Source organism: Mobula birostris, chromosome 3, assembly GCF_030028105.1.
Source record: "Mobula birostris isolate sMobBir1 chromosome 3, sMobBir1.hap1, whole genome shotgun sequence".
In the NCBI taxonomy this organism is placed as follows: Eukaryota; Metazoa; Chordata; class Chondrichthyes; order Myliobatiformes; family Myliobatidae; genus Mobula; species Mobula birostris.
The window spans coordinates 147,851,821-147,875,274 of record NC_092372.1 but is presented as its reverse complement, the minus strand read 5'-3'; the positions used below and the strand labels follow the sequence as shown (position 1 = coordinate 147,875,274).

Here is a 23,454-nt window from a genome sequence, read left to right as displayed (position 1 = left end):
GTTTCAATTAGAGGGTAGTGAAAATCAATGAGTTCACGTAGCCCCTGGAATCTATCCAGGGACCTCCAAGGGGTGCACGGACCCCGGACTGAACCCCCATGCTGCAGTTTGCTTATAGAGCAGCTGAGGATGCAATTAACCTGTGTCTTCATTACATTCTTCAACATTTGGATTCCCACAAGACTCAACATGTGAGAGTCTTTTTCTATGGATTTTAGCTCCACCTTCAACAGTATTGCTTCAGAGTTGCTCCACAGCAAACTAACCCAGCTCAACACAGCCTACAGAGGCTGTCAGTGGATTATGAACTTCCTGACAGGAAGGAAGCAATATGTAAGGCTGGGCTCCTATTTGTCCAATCCAGTGTCTATAAGCACAGGCTCTCCCCAGGGCTATGTTCTTTCAGCCCTTCTGTTCTCACTTTATTCAAATGACTGACCTCCTCAGACAAATCCATTACATCATGATGTTTGCGAATGACATGACTGTCGTTGGTCTCACCTCTAAGAAAGTGACCTGCTATCAAAGAAAACTACACTGCCTTGCAGCACAGTATGCTTGGAGCTAAATGCTATCAAGACGGTGGAAATGACAAGATACATTTATTATCAAAGGTTTGACTTCCACCGACAACTCCGTAACTGCACCTCCGCGCCCCCCCCCCATGGAAATTAATGGTCAGGCTGTGTCTGTGGTCAAGACATTCAAATTCCTGGGGACTACTATTACCAGTACATTGAAGTGGGACAAGCACATTATGCTGATCACTAGGAATGCACAGCAGAGATTGTTCTTCCTATGGCAACTTAGAATACTTAACATCTCAGGGCACGTCCTGAAGAATTTTCACTCAGCCATTACTGAGAGTGTTGTGACCACCTCCATCACCATTTGGTTTCCTGCTGCCTTCACCCTCTCCAAGTCTAGGTTGCAGTGAGTGATCCACTCAGCAAAGAAGAGCTGAAAAAAAACTACTGCTGACTCCACCCACCCCAGCAGTCACCTATTCACCAAACTGTCATCAGGGAGACGCTACAAGTCCATCACCACCAGGACTACACGTCACCTGCAAAGCTTCATTCTTGTAGCCCTCCAGCTTCTCAACTAAACTCACTCAGGTGTAATACTCAACAGTTCCTGCACAACATCTGTTAAATGGTCTTTCCTGCCCTCCTTGTTCTGTTGATAATTATTGAGTCTGTTTACATGTTCACATTTACTTAAGTTTTGATTACTGACACCTGTACAAGTGACTGTTCTGCTAATTGTTGATCCTAGCAAGCACAGAATTGTTAGGGAGAGATTAAACTAATTTGGCAAGGGCATGGGAACAGGAGAGAAAGGGCTGAGGAAAGAGAAAACAGTAATAAAGCAAAGATAGCATGCAGCAGTGATGATAGAAAGGACAGGCAGGAGATGAGGCATAATCACAACCAGTGGGATGAGTTACAGGCCAATAGAGGCATGGTGCAGTTAAAACGGAAAGCAACAAATACTGGACTGAAAGTGTTATATTTGAACGCACACAGCATAGGAAATAAAATGGACGATCTTGAAATTCAGCTAGATTGGCAAGTATGACGTTGTGGCCATCTCTGAAACTTGGATAAAGGATGGCTACCATTGGGAGCTGAAGGTCCAAGGATATATGGTGTATCAGAAAGATAGGTTAGTAGGCAGAGGGGGTGGTATGACCCTGTGTATAAGAAATAATATTAAATCATTAGAAAGAGATGACATAGGATTGGAAGGTGTAGAGTCTCTATGGGTTGAGTTAAGAAATGACAAAGGTAAAAGGACCCTAATGGTGGTTGTATACAGGCTTCCAAACAGCAGCCAGGATGTGGATTACAAATTACAGTAGGAGATAGAAAAGGCGTGTAAGAAAGGCAATGTCATGATAATTGTTGGGGATTTTAACATGGAAGTGGATTGGGAAAACCAGGCCACTACTGGACCTCAAGAGAGAAAATTTGTAGAATGTCTAAGCGATGGCTTTTGAGAACAGCTTGTTGCTGAGCCCACAAGGGGATCAGCTATGCTGGATTGGGTGTTGTGCAATGATCCAGAGCTGACTAGAGAGTTTAAGGCTAAGGAACCCTTAGGAAACAGTGATCACAATATGATCAAGTTCACTTTGAAATTTGAGAAGGAGAAACTAAATTCCAATGTGTCAGTACTTCAGTGGAATAAAGGAAATTACAATGGCATGAGAGGGGAACTGGCCAAAGTTGACTGGAAACGGACACTAGCAGAAAGGACAGCAGAGCAGCAATGGCTGGAGTTTCTGTGGAAAATGAGGGAAGTGCAAGACAGATATATTCTAAATAAGAAGAAAACTTCAAATGGAAGAAGGACACTAGTGTGGCTGACAAGTGAAGTCAGAGTCAAAGTAAAAAAAAAGGGAGGGCATACAAGGAAGCCAAAACTAGTGGGAAGACAGAGAATTGGGAAGCTTTTAAAAAGTTGCAGAAGGGAACTAAGGAGGTCATTCAGAAGGTAAAGATGAATTATGAAAGGAAGCTGGCAATTATTATCAAAGAAGGAACTAAAAGTTTGTTTAAGTATATAGGGTAAAAGAGAGTTGAGGGTAGATATAGGACCAATAGAAAATGATGCTGGAGATACTATAATGAGAGATGCAGAGATGGCAGATGAACTGTATGCGTATTTTGCATCAGTCTTCACACTGGAAGACGTCTGCAGTATACCGGACATTAAAGAGTATCAGGGAAGTGAAGTAGGTGCAGTGAAAATTACAACTGAGAAGGTGCTCAGGAAGCTTAATGGTCTGAGGGTGGATAAATCTCCTGGACCTGATGGAATGCAAAATCAGGTTCTGAAGGAAGTAACTAGAGAGATTGTGGAGGCATTAATAATGACCTTTCAAGAATCGATAGATTCTGGCATTGTACCGGATGACTGGAAAATTGCAAATGTTACTCCACTTTTTAAGAAGGGTGGGAGGCAGCAGAAAGGAAACTATAGACCTGTTAGCCTGACATCAGTGGTTGGAAAGTTGTTGGAATCAATTGTCAGCAAGGAGACTACGGAGTACCTGGAGGCCACATGACAAGATAGGTCAAAGCCAGCACGGTTTCTAGAAAGGAAAATCCTGCCTGTCTAACCTACTGCAATTTTTTGAGGAATTTACAAGTAGTGTAGACAAAGGAGATGCAGACGTGGTGTATTTGGATTTTCAGAAGGCCTTTGACAAGGTGCTGCACATGAGGCTGCTTAGCAAGATAAGAGCCCATGGAATTACAGGGAAGTTAATAGCATGGGTGGAGCATTGGCTGATTGGCAGGAAACAGAGAGTGGGAATAAAGGGATCCTATTCTGGCTTCACGCCAGTTACCAGCGGAGTTCCAGAGGTCGGTGTTGGAACCCCTGCTTTTTACGATGTATGTCAATGATTTGGACAATGGGATTAATGGATTTGTGGATAAATTTGCTGATGATACAAACATAGGTGGAGGTGCGGGCAGTGTTGAGGGAATGGGCAAAGAAGTGACAAATGAAATACAGTGTTGGAAAGTGTATGGTCATACACTTTGGTGGAAGTAGTAAATGGGCAGACTATTACTTAGATGGGGAGAGAATTCAAAATGCAGAGTCGCAAAGGGACTTGGGAGTTGGGAGTTCTTGTGCACAATACCCTAAAGGTTAACCTCCAGGTTGAGTCAGTGGTGAAGAAGGCAAATGCAATGTTGGCATTCATTTCTAGAGGTATAGAATATTAGAGCAGGGATGTGATGTTGAGGCTCTACAAGGCACTCGTGAAACTACACTTGGGAGTATTGTGTGCAGTTTTTGGCTCCTTATTTTACAAAGGATATACTGACATTGGGGAGGGTTCAGAAAAGATTCATGAGAATGATTCCAGGAATGAAAGGGTTACCGTATGAAGAATGTCCGGCAGCTCTTGGGCTGTATTCCCTGGAGTTCAAGAGAATGGGGGGGGGATCTCATAAAAGCATTCCAAATGTTGAAAGGCCTGAACAGTTTAGATATGGCAAAGTTATTTCCCATGGTAGGGGAGCCTAGGACAAGAGGACATGACTTCAGGATTGAAGGCCGTCCATTGAGAACAGAGATGCAGAGAAATTACTTTAGTCAAAGGGTAGCAAATCTGTGGAATTTGGTGCCAAGAGAGGCTGTGGAGGCCAAGTCACCAGGTGCATTTAAGGCAGAGATAGATAGGTTCTTGATTAGCCGGGGCATCAAAGGGTATGGGGAGAAGGCAGGGGAGTGGGGATGACTGGAAGAATTGGATCAGCCATGATTGAATGGCTAAGCAGACTCGATGGACCAAATGGCCTACTTCTGCTCCTATTTGTTATGATCTTGTGCTCATGGCTGCTTGCACTGTTGTCTTGTGAATTGTTGGTTGGTTGTCCTGTGTTTTATGCTTAGTACCGAACCACTCAATCCTCGTATGTTTCATACACTGGCAATCAAGTGATTCAGATTCTGATTGCTATTGAAATTTATATTTTTGGGGGTATTATGTATTACAATTTACTGCTGCCAAAAAACAACAAATTTCACGATACATGCCAGTGATATTAAATCAGATTTTGAGTTTACAGTAAGTACTGAAAAGTACTGGTATGACAGCAACTGAAGTACTGAGTCCAATTTTGATTACTGTTTTAGGAAAATTTCAGGTAGTGTACAAATAGAATTACTACGATAGTTCCTGAGATGAAGAGGTTGTGCTATAGGGAAAGGTTGAAGAAACAGATTATTTTCCTGAGAGTAGAGAAGATCAAGAGGAAACATGAAAATGCTCAAAGTACAGCAGATAAGATAGAAAGGAACTGTTCCAATTGGTGAATGAATCAGGAACCAGGAAACACTGTCTTAAGGCAAATGAACAAAGGCAACATGACAGATAAAATTGAAAAATTGAAATGTTATGGTACACTCATATGGAAATTTGTTCAAAAATCATTGTGAATGAAATGAAATAAAGATTCACTGCAAATAATATTTGCTCAGTAATATAAGAAATGAGAGGTGGCTCCCATCAAAGGGAACTAAATTGGCTGGGTCTCTGTCTTTTCGAAGAGAAAGGGCTTGAGAGTGTGAGCTGCAAGTGGAAAGATGTGGTATAGTAGACAAAGAGAAAATACTTATAGTGACAATCGAAACTATCGGCCAAGGAGCGGAGGAGTCAAGGTATTAAACATCACCAATAATGAATTCAGGAGAAATCTCTTTATACAGAGTGATTATAATGTGCAATTAATCACAGGGAACAGTTGAAATAACTACCACAGATATAAATAGGGGAAGCTAATTAAATAATTTGTAATACTATCTTATAGTGAAAATAAGGAAAAATATTAAAATGTGTGAGATCCACTCCAAGACAGTGAATGCAAAATCATTTTATAAAGATCAGTAGCGGTAGATTCCGACTTACCAAGGACAGTTTGCACCAGTCAATGTCAAACTGGGCTCTGAATTTCTTGTCACAGCTTATGCTGGGCTCCATCTCCTGGCTACACTTCTGCTGGTTTTGAGGAGTTTCCACTTCTCTTAGACATGATGAAAATGTCACATCTGTACCCACCATGACATAAACCCTGTGCAAGAAGAGGACCAATAACAGAAGTGATTTCTAGCAACTAAGCAGCCTGTGAAGTTTGCCACTGACTATGGCTGGTCAATATCTAATAATGTTTGCACTTCAAAAAGACAAATTCACAAAAAAAAACATTTGGGATGTATTAAACTTACAAAGTACAGTCTTGGAATGATCCTGCAGACCTCTACATAGAAATCAAAATACATCCATTCATGTTCAAATGGAAACATTTGTAGCAGGAAATTCTAAATGACAGCATCTAATGCTACCACGTGACATTGGACCACTAGTTGCCAGAATAACCTGGATGGCCACTTGTGGGTAAATTGCAACAGGCATCATTTCATGCTTTTACAGGCAAAAGAATAGAGAGTAGAGATATCAGGTTGTTAATTAGAGTACAATGCCAACATAAACATTGGTACTACTCTAGTGAGGCCGGCCGGGGGTGTAGCAGCATCCGCACCAGACCGAGCAGAGTGGTCCCGGGTTCGAGTCCTTGCACAATTTCCATCCATGCTGGGTCGAGCGTTGAGCTAGCAACTTGGCCTCGTAACAAAAACAGACAAATGCAAAGCAAACTGCAAAGGTTGCCCCCCCCCGATACACCACAAAGCGCGGAGTGGAACAACTATTCTAGTGGCCGATGCTCTAGCAGCTATTCTGCTTTTAGGTACAATTAACGTAAATTAACGTGACCAATCATCATTTACAAGTTAACATTCGTTTATTTCATTGGAGTCCAAGCAGTCCTAGAGTTGCTATTATTCTACAAGTGTTTGTTGGTTTCTACAGTGTTGTGGATGCCAAACAGTATTTTTTGTCAAATTCAAACCACCTGCAAAAAGTAATGGATGGCCCCCAATATGGATGATTTATCTGGTATTCCCTCCTGAAATACATCATGAATGAGAAGTCACGCAGAGCTGAGTAAACTGCTGAAAGGACGAGGAAGATGGGAAGAAAGGCCTGAGTGACCTGGGGACAAATCAAACTCAAATCTTAGCAATGAAACATTTATGAGAGAGTTAGGCATTTGGCTGCTTAATAGGACTGGAGACAGTTACAATATCTTTCAGTTTGTCATTTACTATATAGCCATGTAGGTGGCATGGTAGTGCAGGGGTTAACACAACGCTTTACAGAAGCAGATTCCTGAGCTCAATTCAGTTGATACCACTGTCTGTAAGAATTTTGTATAATTTCCCCGTGACAGTCTCGGTTTCCTCCTACAGTCCAAAGGCGTACTGGTTGGTAGGTTAGTGATCATTGTAAAGTGCTCTGTGATTAGGCGAGGGTTAAATCAGGGGTTGCTGGGCGGCGCAGCTCGAAGGGCCTGTTCTGTGCTGTACCTAATAAATAAAAATGAATTCACTAAGAATCCGGTCAAGGACTTCCGGGTCATCAAGGGAATGGCGGCGTAAGGAAAAGGTCTCTCGACAAAAAAGAAGGTAAACTGCCCCATAATCGAATTTAGACAAATACTTAATATTGCATAACTATATTAATAAAAGGGGCAAGGATGATGTCTAAGAACAAGATTAAAAAGTCCGCTCCGAAGGCTGATAAACATAAAGAGACGCAGCAAGGCAACGGGCCTAGCTCCCCCACGGCAAGCCAGGACGGAGATAATGAGGGGGAATCGGTGACTCTGTCCTTGATTCTCGGAGAGATTCGCGAGTTCCGACAAGATAACAGCAAACAGCTGCAAGATATTAAAGGAGAAATAGTAAAATCTAACTCGCGGATAGATGAAGCCGAAGCGAGGATTGTTGGAATTGAAGAGAAGCTACAAAACGCAGAGGAGGTGATAGCAGAAATGCTGAAGCTGCAAGACCAGCTCCAGTGGAAACTAATAGATCAAGAAGGCCGCTCGAGAAGGGAAAATGTGAGGATTTATGGAGTTCCCGAAGGAACTGAAGGTAAACCCGGACTTATGATTCCCTTCGTGGAGAAGCTACTTAGAGAGAACCTTGATATACCGGCCGCAAAAGACCTACAGATAGAAAGAGCTCACCGTGCGTTGGCACCACAGCCTCCAGCAGGCGCCCAGCCCAGATCGATTCTGGTCAGATTTCTCAGTTACAGAACGAAGGAAGAGGTGCTTAAAAGGGCATGGTAAAAGAAAGGTTTCATGTGGAACAACTGTAAAATCAGTTTAGACCACGACTACGCACCGGGGATTCTTGCCAGACGGAAGGAATATACGGAAACACGGAGAGTCCTGAAGGAAAACAACATCAGATTCCAGACCCTGTATCCAGCTCGGCTGAGAGTCTTTTACGACGAAGGGACAAAAACTTATGCTACGGTGGAGGAGGTAACGTTGGACCTGGCGGACCGGGGACTACCTATTAAAGTTATCACCCAACCGGAGTCGCTACTGGAGAGGATTCGGCAGAAGTCGTGGCAGTTAGTGGGGCGAGGACGCTCCACACGAACCAGAGTGTCAAACTACAAGGAAAAGCTGCAAATATTCAGACGCGAATGTATAGAGAACACAGATTAATTAATTGAAATGACTGAAAAGAGTAAATCGGACTTAAAGGTAAAATGAAAACTGGTAACTGAAAATAAACTAGACGGAATAACTTGAATGATAGCAATATGGTCGAGACATAAATAGGAGAAAATTCTCTATGATTATTCACACTGCTGAGGGCCCTCTAACACAGGGTGAAGATAGAGGTTATCCCTCTGAACTGAGGTGGGTCGGTGCTCAGGCCTCACTGTGGGAAGTCGGGAAAAATTTTCAAATGTTGCACGTTCAAAAATGTCTAGGGTGTGGTTATATGTCTTGGTTTACTGTTGAGAAGGGATTGCTTACTGTTTGGTTAGAAAAGGAGAGTGTTTTTTTTTCTACTAGAGAAAAATGCAAACTGAATTGGTAAAAATAATTTCCTATAATGTTAATGGGGTTTTGAATCCAATTAAAAGAAATAAGATTATGTCTAAATTGAAAAAAGAGAGGGCACAAATAGCTTTCCTCCAGGAAACACATATGAGCCAATCTGAACATGGAAAATTAAAAAGAATGGGCTTTAAGCATGTATTTTATTCATCATATAAATTGAGTCACAAAAGAGGGGTAGCTACTTTAATATCAAGTAGTCTTAATTATGAACATATTTCAGAGACTAGAGACAAAGAAGGACGGTTCGTAAAAATCACAGGAAGAATAGAAGGTACAGAAATAACACTGCTGAATGTTTATGCTCCTCCAGGTTGTGAATGGTCATTTTATAGACACATTTTTGACCTAATGGTCAGTTCTCAAGGGGTAGTAATTTGTGGAGGGGATTTTAATATTAGATTAAATCCTACATTAGATTCTTCAAGAATAGTTACTCAGAATAAACCTCTGACTCGGAAAGTGAATTCATTGATGGAGGAGTTGGGAATTATAGATGTCTGGAGGGAATTACACCCTACTAGTAAAGATTATACATATTACTCTTTCCCTCATTCAGCCTATTCAAGGATAGACTATTTCTTTATCTTTAATACAGATAGACTCAGGATAAAAAACTGTAATATTGCAACAATTGATCTGTCGGATCATAGCCCAGTCTCTATGTCTCTAATCCTGGAAAGGAAAATGAGGAAAACACTATGGAGGCTAAACTCACATATACTCAATAACCCGAAAGTAATGGAGAGATTAAGGGGAGAAATCAAAGAATATCTAGACCTTAATGACACGGGAGAAACATCACCAGTGATCTTATGGGATACATTGAAAGCTGTACTGAGAGGGAAAATTATTTCCATTACCACTCACATGAAAAAAATCAATGTACAAAAATTAGCAGACCTTCAAGGAAAGTTAAAACAACTTCAAGTTGTAGATAGCAACAAAAGTAATTCAAATCGAAAACAGGAAATTAGGAAATTGCAAAGTGAAATTGACGATATTTATACGTTGGAAACTCAAAGAAATTTTCTTTACCTGAGACAAAAGAATTATGAAGTAGGAGGTAAATCAGATAGATTATTAGCATATAAATTACGAAAACAACAAGCAGACAATACAATTCATAAAATAAAGAATCCAAAGACAAAGCTTGTGGAGAGTACAATAGGGAAAATTCAAGAGGGTTTTGAAACATATTATCGAGAGCTGTACTCCCAACCCCGGGCCCCCAATGAGCCCTATATAGACAGTGTATTGAATTTTTTAGATCTACCTAAATTTACAGATTTACAAAATGAAAGTTTATTAGAACCAGTAACTGTCCAAGAACTGAACGTGGCCGTCTCTAGGTTAAAGGCTGGAAAGTCCCCGGGTTCTGATGGGTTTACCTCAGAGTGGTACAAGTCCCTGAAGACACAGTTAGCCCCATTACTACTTAACACCTTTAATTGGATCTTGCAGAGAGGAGAAACTCCACCTTCCTGGAGAGAAGCGATTATTTCAGTTATTCCTAAAGAGGGTAAAGATAAACTAGAATGTGGCAATTATCGGCCAATTAGTGTTCTTAATTTAGATTACAAACTATTTACATCTATATTAGCACGCGGATTGGAAAAGCTTTTACCTGGCCTAATCCACTTAGACCAGACTGGATTTATTCAACAAAGACGAACACAGGACAACATAAGGAGAACTCTGCACATATTAAAACAGGTTAATAAGAATGAGACAGAGACAATGGTAGTAGGATTGGACGCTGAGAAAGCTTTTGATTCGGTTAGTTGGGCATTCCTATACAGAGTGTTAGGAAGATTCAGCTTTCATGAAAAGTTTATTAAAGTAATTCAGACTCTATATGACAGCCCTACAGCCCGAATTAAGATAAATGGGGACCTCTCTGACTCCTTCATCTTAGAGAGAGGCACTAGACAGGGATGCCCAGTTTCTCCTCTCCTTTTTGCGCTATATATTGAACCGCTTACCCAACTAATAAGACAGAGCGAAATCGTAAAAGGTATCAAGGTGGCAGGGATTGAACAGAAAGTGGCGTTATTCGCAGATGATGTTTTGGTCTATCTCAGTGAACCAGAAAAATCATTTATAGGATTGTTTACACTGTTGGATGACTTTGGGAAAATATCAGGTTATAAAATAAATGTAAAGAAAACGCAGGTTATGTCCCTAAATTATACACCATCCAAAAAATTGCAGGATACATATGATCTTAAGTGGGAAGCTAAATCATTAAAATATTTAGGAATAACCCTGCCGAAGGATCTTTCAACACTGTCACAGGTAAATTATGGGCCATTAATCTCAGAGATAAAAGCAGATATGCATAGATGGAATCTTATCCCCTTTTTAAGTTTAAATTCAAGGATAAATACTATAAAAATGAATATTCTTCCTCGGTTATTGTATCTTTTCTGTACTTTACCGGTGGAGGTGGATGATAATCAATTCAGGGAATGGGACAAATGGATTTCCTGCTTCATTTGGCAAGGAAAGAAACCTAGAATTCGATATAACACCTTACAGTTAGGGAAGGAAGGAGGTGGTATGGTTCTTCCTTGCCTGAGAAATTATTTTTATGCCTCACAGATAACCCCTCTGTTATATTGGTGTAATAGGGAATATAAGGCTAGATGGAAGGAAATAGAATTTGGATTAGTTGACAGTTTTCCTCTTCAGGCCTCAATAGCTGACAAAGGATTGATGGCCCAGTTGGAAAAATTTAAAAACGCTTGGATAAATCTTACATTAAAAGTATGGCAGAAGGTGGTTAATTCATGTGGAATTAATAACATGTTAAAACTCTTTAGATGGTGTGCATATGATACCGAATTCCTTCCCAACAGAGGAGATAAAAGATTTGAGCTATGGATAAAGAAAGGTCTTACAACCTACCTCTCATTTATAGATAAAAGAGTATTACAAAGTTTCCAAATCCTGCAGGACAAACATGGCCTAGAACATAATGACTTTTTTAGGTACTTTCAAGTATGAAATTATGTTAACCAGAGTTGTAGATATACAGACCTATCAACAGTAGAATTAGAATTTTTCAAGATTCTGAATTCGGCTTGCAGTTCAATACCTAGTAAATCAGCTTCTCGATTATATAATGCACTCTCCCATGCTAAAAATGTAAATACACTGTATATTAAAGAGAAGTAGGAGAAAGAAGCAGGGTTGGTACTTTCAGATCTTGGAAATATTTAAAATGGAAAAGTTGACTTACTCCCTGAGAACTCAAAAAGAAAAATTTTATCAAATCTGGAATAAATGGATTGAATATATAACCCCAATGCGAGCAGACTTTAGATGACTCTCCTAATGATTTATACTGCTCTTCTCATCAACACAGTAATATTGCTAACGTAAGCACCCCTAGTCTAAATGTTTGTTTTTTTTGTTTTCTTTTGGAAAATAGAGAATTAACACAAGTAAAGGGAAAGATTTGGGAAAAGGATAAAAAAATGAAAAAATTAAGTAAATAAGTACATAGGGATTGGATAATTATGTCTGCGGGCAGGAGCAAGCATGAACAAATTAGGATATAAACACCTACAATGGTTGATACATAGGCTTACACACAACCTTTTGGACCAGTGGAAATGGTCCAGAAGGGTTATATGGAAACTATTATTACCATTTTTCTTAACAACTAATTCCATTACTTAGCCTAATAGGTTAGATTTACCACAGTACATAATTATCTATTTAAATGTTTATTTTCGTTTTATATCATCTCAATGTGTACTTAAGAATGTATAAATAATTGTAGTTTTATACATATAAAAAAATGGAAAAGGTTATATGTGTGGAAAAAGTACATGATATTTGTGAATTCCTTATCCAAATAAAAATAAAATTAAAAAAAAAGAATTCACTAAGAATCCCTGCTCATTGTAGAGAAGCCACAAGCCCAGGGACTTGAACAGGCAAGGGAAACTACTCATTGGTCTGACGATATAACATGCCGTCTTTCAAGTGGTGGCAACATTTTGGGTTATTGCATGGGAGTGTAGGGGTTAACACAAATTTACAGGGAGAAGCTGGATTCATTTTCCTCTGAGCAAAGGAGTCTGATCTTTTTCCCACGGTAGGAGTATCACCAACATGAGCCATACATTTAAAAAGTGAGATGTGAATCCGAGCTGAGTTTTATTTATTTTCACTCAAAGAACATTTGAAATGGATGTAATGCAGGCAAATGGGATTACTTACGAGGGGTGATTGATAAGTTCGTGGCCTAGGGTAGAAGGAATCAATTTTAGAAAACCTAGCACATTTATTTTTCCTACATTTACACATTTAGTCCAGCGGTCGTGGAGCATACGGATCCCTTCTTTGTAGAAGTCGGCGTCTTGGACCTCCAGAAAATGGTCTACAGCAGGGATGATTGATAAGTTTGTGGCTTAAGGTAGAAGGAGACGAGTTATTAACTTCCAACTTTCTGCATTTTCACTCAAGAGTTGAACTGCACGTGCATGTAACAAGAGCCGTATAACTCATCTCCTTCTACCTAAGGCCACAAACTTATCAATCACCCCTGCTGTGGACAACTTGGAGGCCCAAGATGCTCTCGTTACATGTGCGTGCAGTTCAACTCTTTGAGTGATAATGCAGAAAGTTTGAAGTTATTAACTCATCTCCTTCTACTTTAGGCCACGGACTTATCAATCACCCCTACTGTGGACCACTTCTACAATTACCTTGTATTGGCCATTTCAGCTCTGGGAATCGAAGTCTGTGTCTCTTACACCTCTATCAAGTCACCTCTCGTCCTCCTCCTCTCCTAAGAGAAAAGCCCTAACTCACTACTCCTATCCTCATAAAACATGCTCTCTAATCCAGGCAGCATCCTGGAAAATCTCCACTGCACACTCTCTAATCCAGGCAGCATCCTGGAAAATCTCCACTGCACACTCTCTAATCCAGGCAGCATCCTGGAAAATCTCCTCTGCATCCTCTCTAATCCAGGCAGCATCCTGGTGATTCTCCTCCACACCCTCTCTAATCCAGGCAACAGCTGCTGGGCTAAGTGTGTAAATGTAGGAGGGGACTATGTTGAAAAATAAATGTGCTAGGTTTTCTAAAATTGACTCCTTCATCTTGACAACTTATCAATCGCCCCTCGTAAAATTTGACATGGACACGATATGCTGAAGAGCACCTGTCTGTGTGGTACAGCTCTACGACTTGGTTATGTTGTGGCCAGTGGAGAAATATACACGTGCTGTAGTTTGTACGTCTAAAAAAGACTGGGGATGGAGGCTGGGCCGAAGAAAACAACAAGAAGATTCAAGTATATCTTTGATGTTTCTAACTCTGCCACTGGTCACAAACTCAACCATGGCACCCTGAAAATGGGAAGCACTGTCCAAATTGTGAGGTGCGAACAACCCTGGCCAGCAAACTACAATTACATGGTGCTTATTTTGCAAGCAAGAGGGGGAAGGTATCATTAAGTGATGTGAACTGCCTTTGCCAAACAGCGGGCAGTTTTGTGCGAGCTACTGTATAAAAGGTTTGAAACTTCCAGTAATACCGAAGGTGCAGAGGAACATCCATATGTTGACTAGAGATGTTCGGAATGCAAGTAATCTGTGATAACACGTAGCAGGGAAACTGTGCAATGCCTGCATCTGGATGGGACGTTTGATAGGCTGATGCATTCAGCAACTTTGTCAGCATGTTCAAGACTGCTGAATACTTTGGTGTTCCATCTTGGTTCCTTGGACTGAACTACTTGCAGTGAACTTGTAAGCTACTTACTCCTATTGTTTTTAGTATATACAGTATGTGTACAACATCTTACTTTCCACAAACTCCTTTAAGGTTTCCAGTAACATTTTAAAAAAACATGAACTTTCATCAGCTGCTTCCACAACGATGTAACGGGTCGAGACAACCTCAACCCATTGCAATTTGCCAAAAGCTGAAATAGGTCCACAACAGATACCATCTCCTTCTGGTGCCCCATAACACTGAATTATCAATCCCCTACTTTACATGCGCAGCTTTGTGGCCAGATTCTGCTCTAGCTCCATCAACAAGTTAGCAGATAATATGACCACAGTCATTATCTCAGGTCATGATCAGTCAGAGTACAGGAAGGAATCAGAGAGCTCAGTAATGTGGTGTCATAACAACCACCTTTCCTCTAAGTTAGCAAAACAAAACAGCCCATAATTGACTACAGGAAGGGGGCAGTCTACACACTGCTGTCTACATCAAGTGTTCAGGCTGGGATGTCCCTAGGACTGAACATTGGCAATAGCCTGTACCGATCCAACCACAGGGATGCCACAGCCAAGAAAACAAACCAGAACTTACACTGCTTCAGGAGGCTAAAGAAATTTGGCACGTGGCCTTTGATCATCACCAATTTTTAACTGATATACCACAGTAACCATCCTACCCAGATGCATCACAGCTTGGTATGGCAAATGCTCTGCCCAAGATGGCAAAATAAAACAATAAACTGCAGAGCGTTGTGGGCATTTCTCAGCACATCATAGAAACAGGTCTCCCCTCCATGGTCCACTTAAGAGTCCAGGATCTGCAGTGAACACAATTACAACCAACCCATGCAATTCAAGCCCAAAAGCAGTAGGGTTCTAAGGTGAGGAAATAAATCAGCAGCTGAAGGAATCAAATCAAACTGAGAATTAGTTGCAAATCCAAACTTACTAGTTTATTTGTTTCTCTAAAGAATTAAACTCACCCTTCCTTCATATTATTGATTGGAAGAGGCACTCGCCCACCTCGGTCAAGAGCCGAGGTGATATTGATGGCATTTAGACGATCAGGCTGCCAAATGTTCTTCACTGCTCCAAGGAAATCACCGATGACCTCACTCGCCAACATCTCCTCCACATTCATGTTCCTCACAAAAAACTCTGCCTGATATGGTAAAGGGTAATCTTTAAAAAAAATAAAGAGGAATATCAGCAAAGTTAAAACAAGCGGTTGCTCAAAAAAAGGTATCCTTGACCGTGGAAACAAGCAGCTAATAGTGCAACAGGGATGGCACTAAGGGCAAACCCCATCCACATGTACAGATAATCCTGAAGCTAATTTTAACGAATAAATTACTAAAAGGTAGGCATCGCTTGCAGAATCAAAATTCTCTGTTCACTCCTAGATGTTATGATGATCATGTGGCCTGGTAGACCACTTTGCATAGCTATTCAGAGACCAGTGAGTCAGTGTAACTTGAGTCATGCACAGGCCTGATTGAGGCAAGGACAGCAACATCCCTCCTTAAAATTTATGAACAAATTAATCAGCTAGTTTTGTTCTGACAACGACTAAATATAGTTGTAAAAACAGGAGATACTTGAAATACTTAGGTCAGGCAACATCAGTGGAAAGAGAAAGGGATAGGAGAGGCAACACTTTACCCTTTCTCTTTCTATGATGCATCCTGACCAGCTGTGGGATTCTGTTTTATTTCAGATTTCCTGTATTCAATGTTACATTTTGAGTTTAAACATTTATTTCTATTAAAATGTTTTTGGATGCCTTTTATTATGTAGATAAATACCACAAATTACTTATTTGCATGCATTATTAAATGACAATAAACAAGGACTGAGTGTCCTCATAATCTAATCTAATTTGGAACCACTGCAATTCTTTACTTGATCATTATTCACAAGTTCAAATAGGAGATTTTTAACCACGGATAAGACATGCAGGAAATCTGGCTCCTAATATTTATCTCGTTTACCTGTTTCTTTTTATTGTTTCACTGCTGAAATGACTCGAGATTTTATATTGTACTTTCACCAAAAAGCTTTTCATTTCACAAAAAAATATTTTTTATGAAGGCATTTTGAAAATTCCTTTGTCAGTAACAGACCATATTTTAAAAATTTCCTTTTAATAGTTGCATTGTAAAATTTAGGCAGTTTGGAAGGAGACACATATCCAACAGCAGGTTTTATGTTGGATGGAAAAATAATTGAAGCTCTCCTCTCAAGATGTGAACCAAACTCCTTTACACAAAATGGAGACACAAGAGACTGCAGATGCTGCTCCTTTCCATTGTAGATCCCGGACTCTAGGTGGCATCAGTTTGGAATGTATATGCAGAAGTTAGTCCTTTTATACAAATGCTGATGCAAGCTAGTCCTTTACATGGTTTTGTTCTTATTTCCAAGATATTATAACCGCTACACAAATAAAAAGCTGTTTTGCTTCTCACCATTTGAAGCCATGATGTTGACAATCAGAGTATGCCGTGCAGTTTCATATGTTCTTCTGTTATAAGCTGTAACCTGACAAAAGTTCAAACAGAAAATCGCCAGGTGCTTAAAAATATTGTACACCAATTGAAGCATAATACATCTGTATACACTCTTCCTATGAACCCCTACCTTGCACTTGTACGGGGTCTTTCTTTTGTTACATTTAAAATGGCGACTTTGTTATGTTAATCTGGGGAATGCGGCTTTGTTGTGCTTTAACACTGAAGAGAGTTTGCGCTAGCAGTTTGTTTTACTTTAAAATGAGATAACAGGGTTCTATTAGCCAATGGGTGGTTATGTATCGTTTTGTTTTCGGATACCATGCTGTATGATATGAATGTGGACTGAGTTTTGGCGGGGAGTCGGAGGAGAGACGAGGAAGACCGCGGACGTGTGGAGAGGGTCCAGTCGATCACTAAGGGTGGTCCCAAGCCCTGAGTCGACGGAATTCGGGTGGTCGTCTGAAGTCGAATTGAGCTCCAACGGTAGCGCGCGAAGAACTTGGACTTTGGACTTTGATAAGTGTTGGCGCCTTTTTTTTTCATTACTTTCCTCTCTGTATCAAATGTACATTAATGTCATAGAATTAGTAATATCTATAAAGTGTATTTGTTAAAATTTACTGGGTGTGCTGGCTGATGATTGATGTTGTGATTGATTCGGGCAGCAACCGACCCTGTGGGGAGTGTTGAGGCGGGTGCTGGGCTGGATTTCCCCTAGACATACATGAGCCAATATAACAGAATGTTACACACTTGCAACTGTGCAGCACATTAATGGAAATTAAACCAACATATTAGAATAGTGAACCAGTTAGAAGTGTAATGAAACAAGAGGACACAGATACTAGTAGAAAGTGATGCAGGGCAGGTACTGCAAAGGGGGCTTTCCGGTCAGAGATTGGTGATTACCTAGAAAGCACTGCCTGAGAGACTGGTTAAAGTTGAGTTGCTGACAGCACTGTAGATGTAGCTGAGCAAATGAATTACTTCAGCAGAGAAGAGTATGGACCAGGAGCTGGGAGATGGGATGAGTGCAAATGAGTCAGTAAAGATGTGGTGGGCCGACTGGCCTATTTCCATGCTGCATGCTACACTCTCAAACACTAATATAATAGTAACCATATAACGAATGCCCGCAAACTGCTCAATCAGATGTAAAATGAATATTGTCCCAAGTCAAATATTACCAGCACTCGCATTACTGAAATTAAGGAATAATTTACACTTTCGGTGAGGGAGTGTAATGCGAGCCGAGTCTGAAGAAACTCGTCAACTGGAAAAAAAAGCTATTTCTTTTTATAATTCAATGAGCACATGAACAAAGTTTGTCCTTTCCATTTGGTATAAATACATTAATCCAACAAGGAGGCAATAATTTGAGTCAGTGGAATTATTTTACACTAAACAAGCAGATACCCAAACAGGAATCACAAGCACTTTGTTCATTTAATTATAAATGTGATACAGTTTTGCTGTAACATTGGATTTAAAACAACAGTTTGATAAGCCACTACCAAAATACTAACTTGGGTATTTCAATTGTACATTAGAGGAAGAGAAACGTCAATACATCATTAGACACAGTGGATTCTATAGTGAGAAGATCAGGCACAGTTCGAGAATGGTACATTGTCTCACTAATGTCAAGATCACGGATACTACCTAGTGGCTACACAACATTCTGCAGTAAGCGGGTGACCAGCCAGAAGGCATGGTCCATATTAGTTTCAAATGAGAAAGGGGTGAAATCCTGCAGCCAGATTTTAAGAAATTAGGAAGGAGATTAGCAAGCAAACCAAGAGTGGTGAGGGGGGGAGTGGGGAGCGGGGAATTCATCTATCAGGGTACAGCATCAGCAACCAGGAATAGCACTGGGGCTAGCTCTGAGCTCAGCTGGGAAAGGTAAAGTCAGGCAGCACAATGGCAAAGGGGTCTCAAATGTTAGGAGGACGGAAGGAGATTCTGTGGCCGCAAGAGAGATGTCAGGATGGTGTGTTGCCTCCCAGGGGCTAGGATTCAGGACGTCTCAGAGTGGCTGCAGAATATTCCCAAGAGGGAAGGTGAGCAGCCAGAGATCGCGGTACACATCGGTAACAATGACGTTGCTTGAAAGGAGGAAGATGTCCTGCACAGCGAGTAAAAGGAGTTAGGAAAGAGGTTGAAGAGCACGACATCCAGTAATCTCTGGAGTACGCCCAGTGCCACGTGCTAATCAGGGCAGAAATAGGATGATAGCACAGATTTGAATGAGTGGTTGAGGAACTGGTTCAAGGGGCAGGGTTTCAGATTCTGAGATCTTTGGGAACTTTTCTGGGGCAGGGGTGACCTGTACAAGAGGAGAACCAATATTCAGGCCGGGAGGCTTGCTAGTGCTACTCAGGAGGGCCTATAGTTGATTGACGGGGGTTGGGAACCAGAGCACTCGGTCAGAAAGTGGAGAGATGGACAGGAAGGTAGATGTTAGGGTCAGTAAAAACAGGCAAGTTCAAGATGAAGTTCATTGTCTTTCAACCATATTCATGTATACTGCCAAATGAGACAATGTTCCTCCAGACCAAGGTGCACAATACAGTACATGTAACTCACTCACAACACCAAGTACCGTTACCACAAATATATTAACAAATAATAAGGTACATTTACAACTCAAGTTAAAAAGTAAACAGTATAACACTACTGGTGCTTTACATGTGATGAGACCGAGGTGGTGGCAAGGAGTCCTACGGCTTGGGGGAAGAAGCTGTTTTGCAAACAGTTCTTGTCCTAATGCTACTGTACTTCCTGCCTGCTGGTTGTGGGGGGGGGGGGGGGAAATCAAAGAGATTGTTAGATGGGAGGGATCACTGACGCTAAGGGCCTTCCATACAAAGCAGTCCTGATAAACATTTCTAATCGGTGGAAGAAAGGCAGGAGCAACGTAACAGATACTATAGGATGGATAGTTTGAGGTTTGTGTATTTTAATGCTAGGAATATTATGGATAAAGGTGATGAACATAAGATCGTGGAACTACAAGGCTGTGGCCATTACAATAGTTTGGTTTACAGAGGGACAGGAACGGGTGCTTAATATTCCAGGGTTTTGGATAAGTCAGAAATGGACATTAAAAAGGGGGGGGGGGGGGAGGGGGGGAGTTTCACCTCTAATCAGGGACAATATCCCAGCCGCACTCAGAGGAAACAGAATGGACGGCTTGTCCACTGTGTCTTTATGGGTAGAACTCAAATAGAAAGGATGCAATCAGTCTGGTATTGTAGGCCACGGAGCCACCGGGACTTTGAGGAAAAGATACGCAAACAGATTAAGGAAATGTGCAAAATCTATAGCGTTGTTGTCATGCGATACTTCAAATTCCCTAATATAAACTTTTTTTTTAATGAGTGCTTCTGTGTTTGTTTTTTGGCTACCTGCTAGATGAATCTCAAGGTTGCATTTGAACTGAGATCTTTCAGTGCAAGAGTTCTAGATGGGGTAGAATTTGTTAGGTGCATCCAGGAAAGTTCTTTTTAAATCAAAATTTAGATAGTCCAATCAAAGAATGGACTGTACTACACATGGTGCTGTCTAACTAGTCTGGCCAGGTGACAGTCTTTTCAGTGGGTGAGCAGTATGGGAACAATGAACATAACTCGTTAAATTTCAAGATAGCTATAGATAACGATAAGTATGGACCTTGCAGAATGGAATTAAATTGCAGCAGGGCAAATCACAAGAGCATTAGGCAGGAACTAGGGAGAGTTAGTTGGGAACAGCTGTTTTTGGGCAAGTCCACATCCAACATGTGGAGGGTGTTTAAAGACTGAATGCACAGAGTACAGGAGAAGTATGTTCCCATCAGAAGGAAGGACAAGTGTGCCAAGGTAAGAGAACATTGGATGTTGAGAGAGCTGATGAATTTAGTCAAGAAAAGAAAAAGGAAATGTATGTAAAGCTTAGAAGGCTAAAATCAGAGTACTTGGGATTAAAATAAAGAAGAAAAACATTCAAGATGGGAATTAGGAAGGCCAGGGTAGGCCATGAAAAACTCTTGGCAAGTAGGATTACAGAGAACCCAAGGCATTCTGTACATACATCAAGAGCCAGGGAGAGGATAAGACCACTCAAGGATAAAGCAGGGAACATTTGCTTGGATGCAGGGCATACTGGTGAGGTCTTTAATGAGTACTTTACATTTGGAGAAGGACGTGGAGGATGGGGAAATCAGTGCCGAGTGTATTGATATGCTGAGGCATTTCAAGAAAAGGGAGGAGGTAGTGATACGGCTCTTAAAGAGCATTACGATGGATAAGTCCACAGAGCCTAAAGCTGCAACATAACTTTCTGACTTTTGGATTCAATGCCCCAATTAACAAAGGGAAGCATGCCATATGCCTTTTCATCCACCTATTCGCCTGTCTTGCCCTTAACAGTGTACTATCTCCTTACATTTGGCCTACCAAGATGCAACACTACACATTTGGCTGGGTTAAACTCCATCTCCCATTTCTCTGCTCATATCTGTAACTGATCTATATCCTGCTGTATTCTTTGCCAGTCTTCTGTACTATCCACAACACCACCAAAATTCGAATCATCTGCAAATTTACCAACGCAAACACGAGGAAATCTACAGATGCTGGAATTTCAAGCAAACACATAAAAGTTGCTGGTGAATGCAGCAGGCCAGGCAGCATCTCTAGGAAGAGGTACAGTCAATGTTTCGGGCTAAGACCTTTCGTCAGGACTCCTGACGAAAGGTCTCGGCCCGAAATGTCGACTGTACCTCTTCCTAGAGATGCTGCCTGGCCTGCTGCGTTCACCAGCAACTTTTATGTGTATTGCTGCAAATTTACCAACCCACCCGACTACATTTTCATCTAGGTCGTTCATATACATCACAAACAAAGGTCCCAGAACAGATCCTTGCAGAACACCACTACTCACAGACCACCATCCAAGTTCCTTCAACCACTATCCTCTATCTTTTATGGGCAAACCAGTCCTGAATTCACCATGGATTACATGCATGTTAATCTTCTGGATGAGCCCTGTGGGATATACTCTAGGCCAGTGGTCCCCAACCTCCGGGCTGTGGACCGATACCGGGACACGAAGAATGCGCAGTGCAGTGGTAACCGGAACGCACCCAGCACATCTTTAAGGAAAAAGCCAAAATAAACAACCCTGTATTGGTCTGCGGCCCGGAGGTTGGGGACCACCGCTCTAGGTTACTGAGAGAAGCAAAAGAAGAGATTGCTGGGGCCTTGACCGATATCTTCGTGTCTGGCCACAGGCGAGGTCCTGTAGGACCGGTGAGTAGTTAATTTTGTTCCATTATTTAAGAAGGGAACCAGGGACAATCCAGGAAACTGTAGACTGGTGAGTCTCACTTCACTATTAGGGAAGTTAGTGTTGACAATTCTTAAGAATATGATTTATAAGCATTTGGAAAACCACAGCCTAATTAGGGGAGTCGGCATGGCTTTGTGCGGCGCAAGTCACGCCTTACTAACTTGGTAGAGTTTTTTGACGAGGTGACGAGGCTGATTGACGAAGATAAAGCTGTGGATGCTGTCTGGTCACCCCATTAGAGAAAAGGATGTCAAGGTGTTGGAGAAGATGCAGATGAGGGTTACCAGGGTGCTACCTGGATTAGAGGGCATGCACTAGAATGAGAGGTTAGACACAGTTGGGTTGTTTTCTCTGGTGAAGCAGTGGCTGAGAGAAGATCTGACAGAGGATTTAAGATTAAGAGGACATAAACGGAGTAGATAGGCTGTATTTTCTCCCCAGGGTTGAATTATTTAATACTAGAGGGCATGCATTTAAGGTGAGAGGGAGTCATTTCAAAGGAGATATGAGAGGCGATATTTTAATATTTATTTATACCAGGAATGAGCTGCCTAGGGTGATGGTAGAGGCAGATAGACTTTTAAGAGACAAAAAGCACATGAATGTGAGGAAAATGGAAGGATATGGACATTGAGTGGGCAGAAGAGATTAGTTCAGTTGGCTATTTGATTACTAATTTGAGTCAGCACAACTTTGTGTGCCAAGGGGCCTGTTTCTGTGCTGTCCTTTTCTTTGCCCTATGTTCTATGTCAATATTTCTTCATCACGACTGGAAAAAAAAGAGAGGAAGAAGCCAGCATAAGAAAGTGGGTGAAGACCATAAGACCGAGGAGAAAAATTCAGTCTCCACACTTGTCCCTCTCTCTATTACCCAGTTGTCAACTGGAAGATCATCAGTTTGCAAGGTAAAAAGAGCACAGAATTCCTCAAATTTATTCAGGATTTTTTTTTAAAACACCGGTGGGTAATAGGGGCAATTTTGGATATAGTCTTCATTAGTGAGCTGGTAGGTGAAAGGAATATCTGTACGAAATACATTGAGAGCATAATCATAATTTATGGAGAAGGAAATGGATAAAATAAGAACAAAGATTCTAAACTAGTGCAACACCATTTTTAGTCAAGTGAAAAGCGACTTAGCAATAGACTGAACCAACCAAGGAGATAAATCTGTTTCCAAGCAACAGAGACATTGAGGGAGGAATCTGTGTAAACAACTTCCCACACAAATGGTACTCTCCAATCTCGGGCTCCTAGATTGTCAAGGCACAGAGAGCACAGGAGAAAAATAAAAGGGGAAACTTGTGACAGACACCAATCTTCTAATGAACCAAAAACTCTGGAGGAGTA

At 41.1% G+C, this 23,454-nt stretch overlaps 1 protein-coding gene across 3 annotated transcripts in view; it reads right to left on the bottom strand.

The window, feature by feature from the left end:
• Nucleotides 1-23,454, bottom strand: part of sgce (sarcoglycan, epsilon) — a 101,717-nt gene that overhangs the window by 27,748 nt on the left and 50,515 nt on the right. For all 3 annotated transcript variants that reach the window (XM_072253427.1, XM_072253425.1, XM_072253426.1), the window contains 3 exons: nucleotides 16,729-16,801; nucleotides 15,244-15,442; nucleotides 5,432-5,594 (listed from right to left, as the gene is read on the bottom strand). In XM_072253427.1, the coding sequence (XP_072109528.1) occupies nucleotides 5,432-5,594; nucleotides 15,244-15,442; nucleotides 16,729-16,801 (435 nt within the window). The remainder of the gene's footprint in view (nucleotides 1-5,431; nucleotides 5,595-15,243; nucleotides 15,443-16,728; nucleotides 16,802-23,454) is intronic.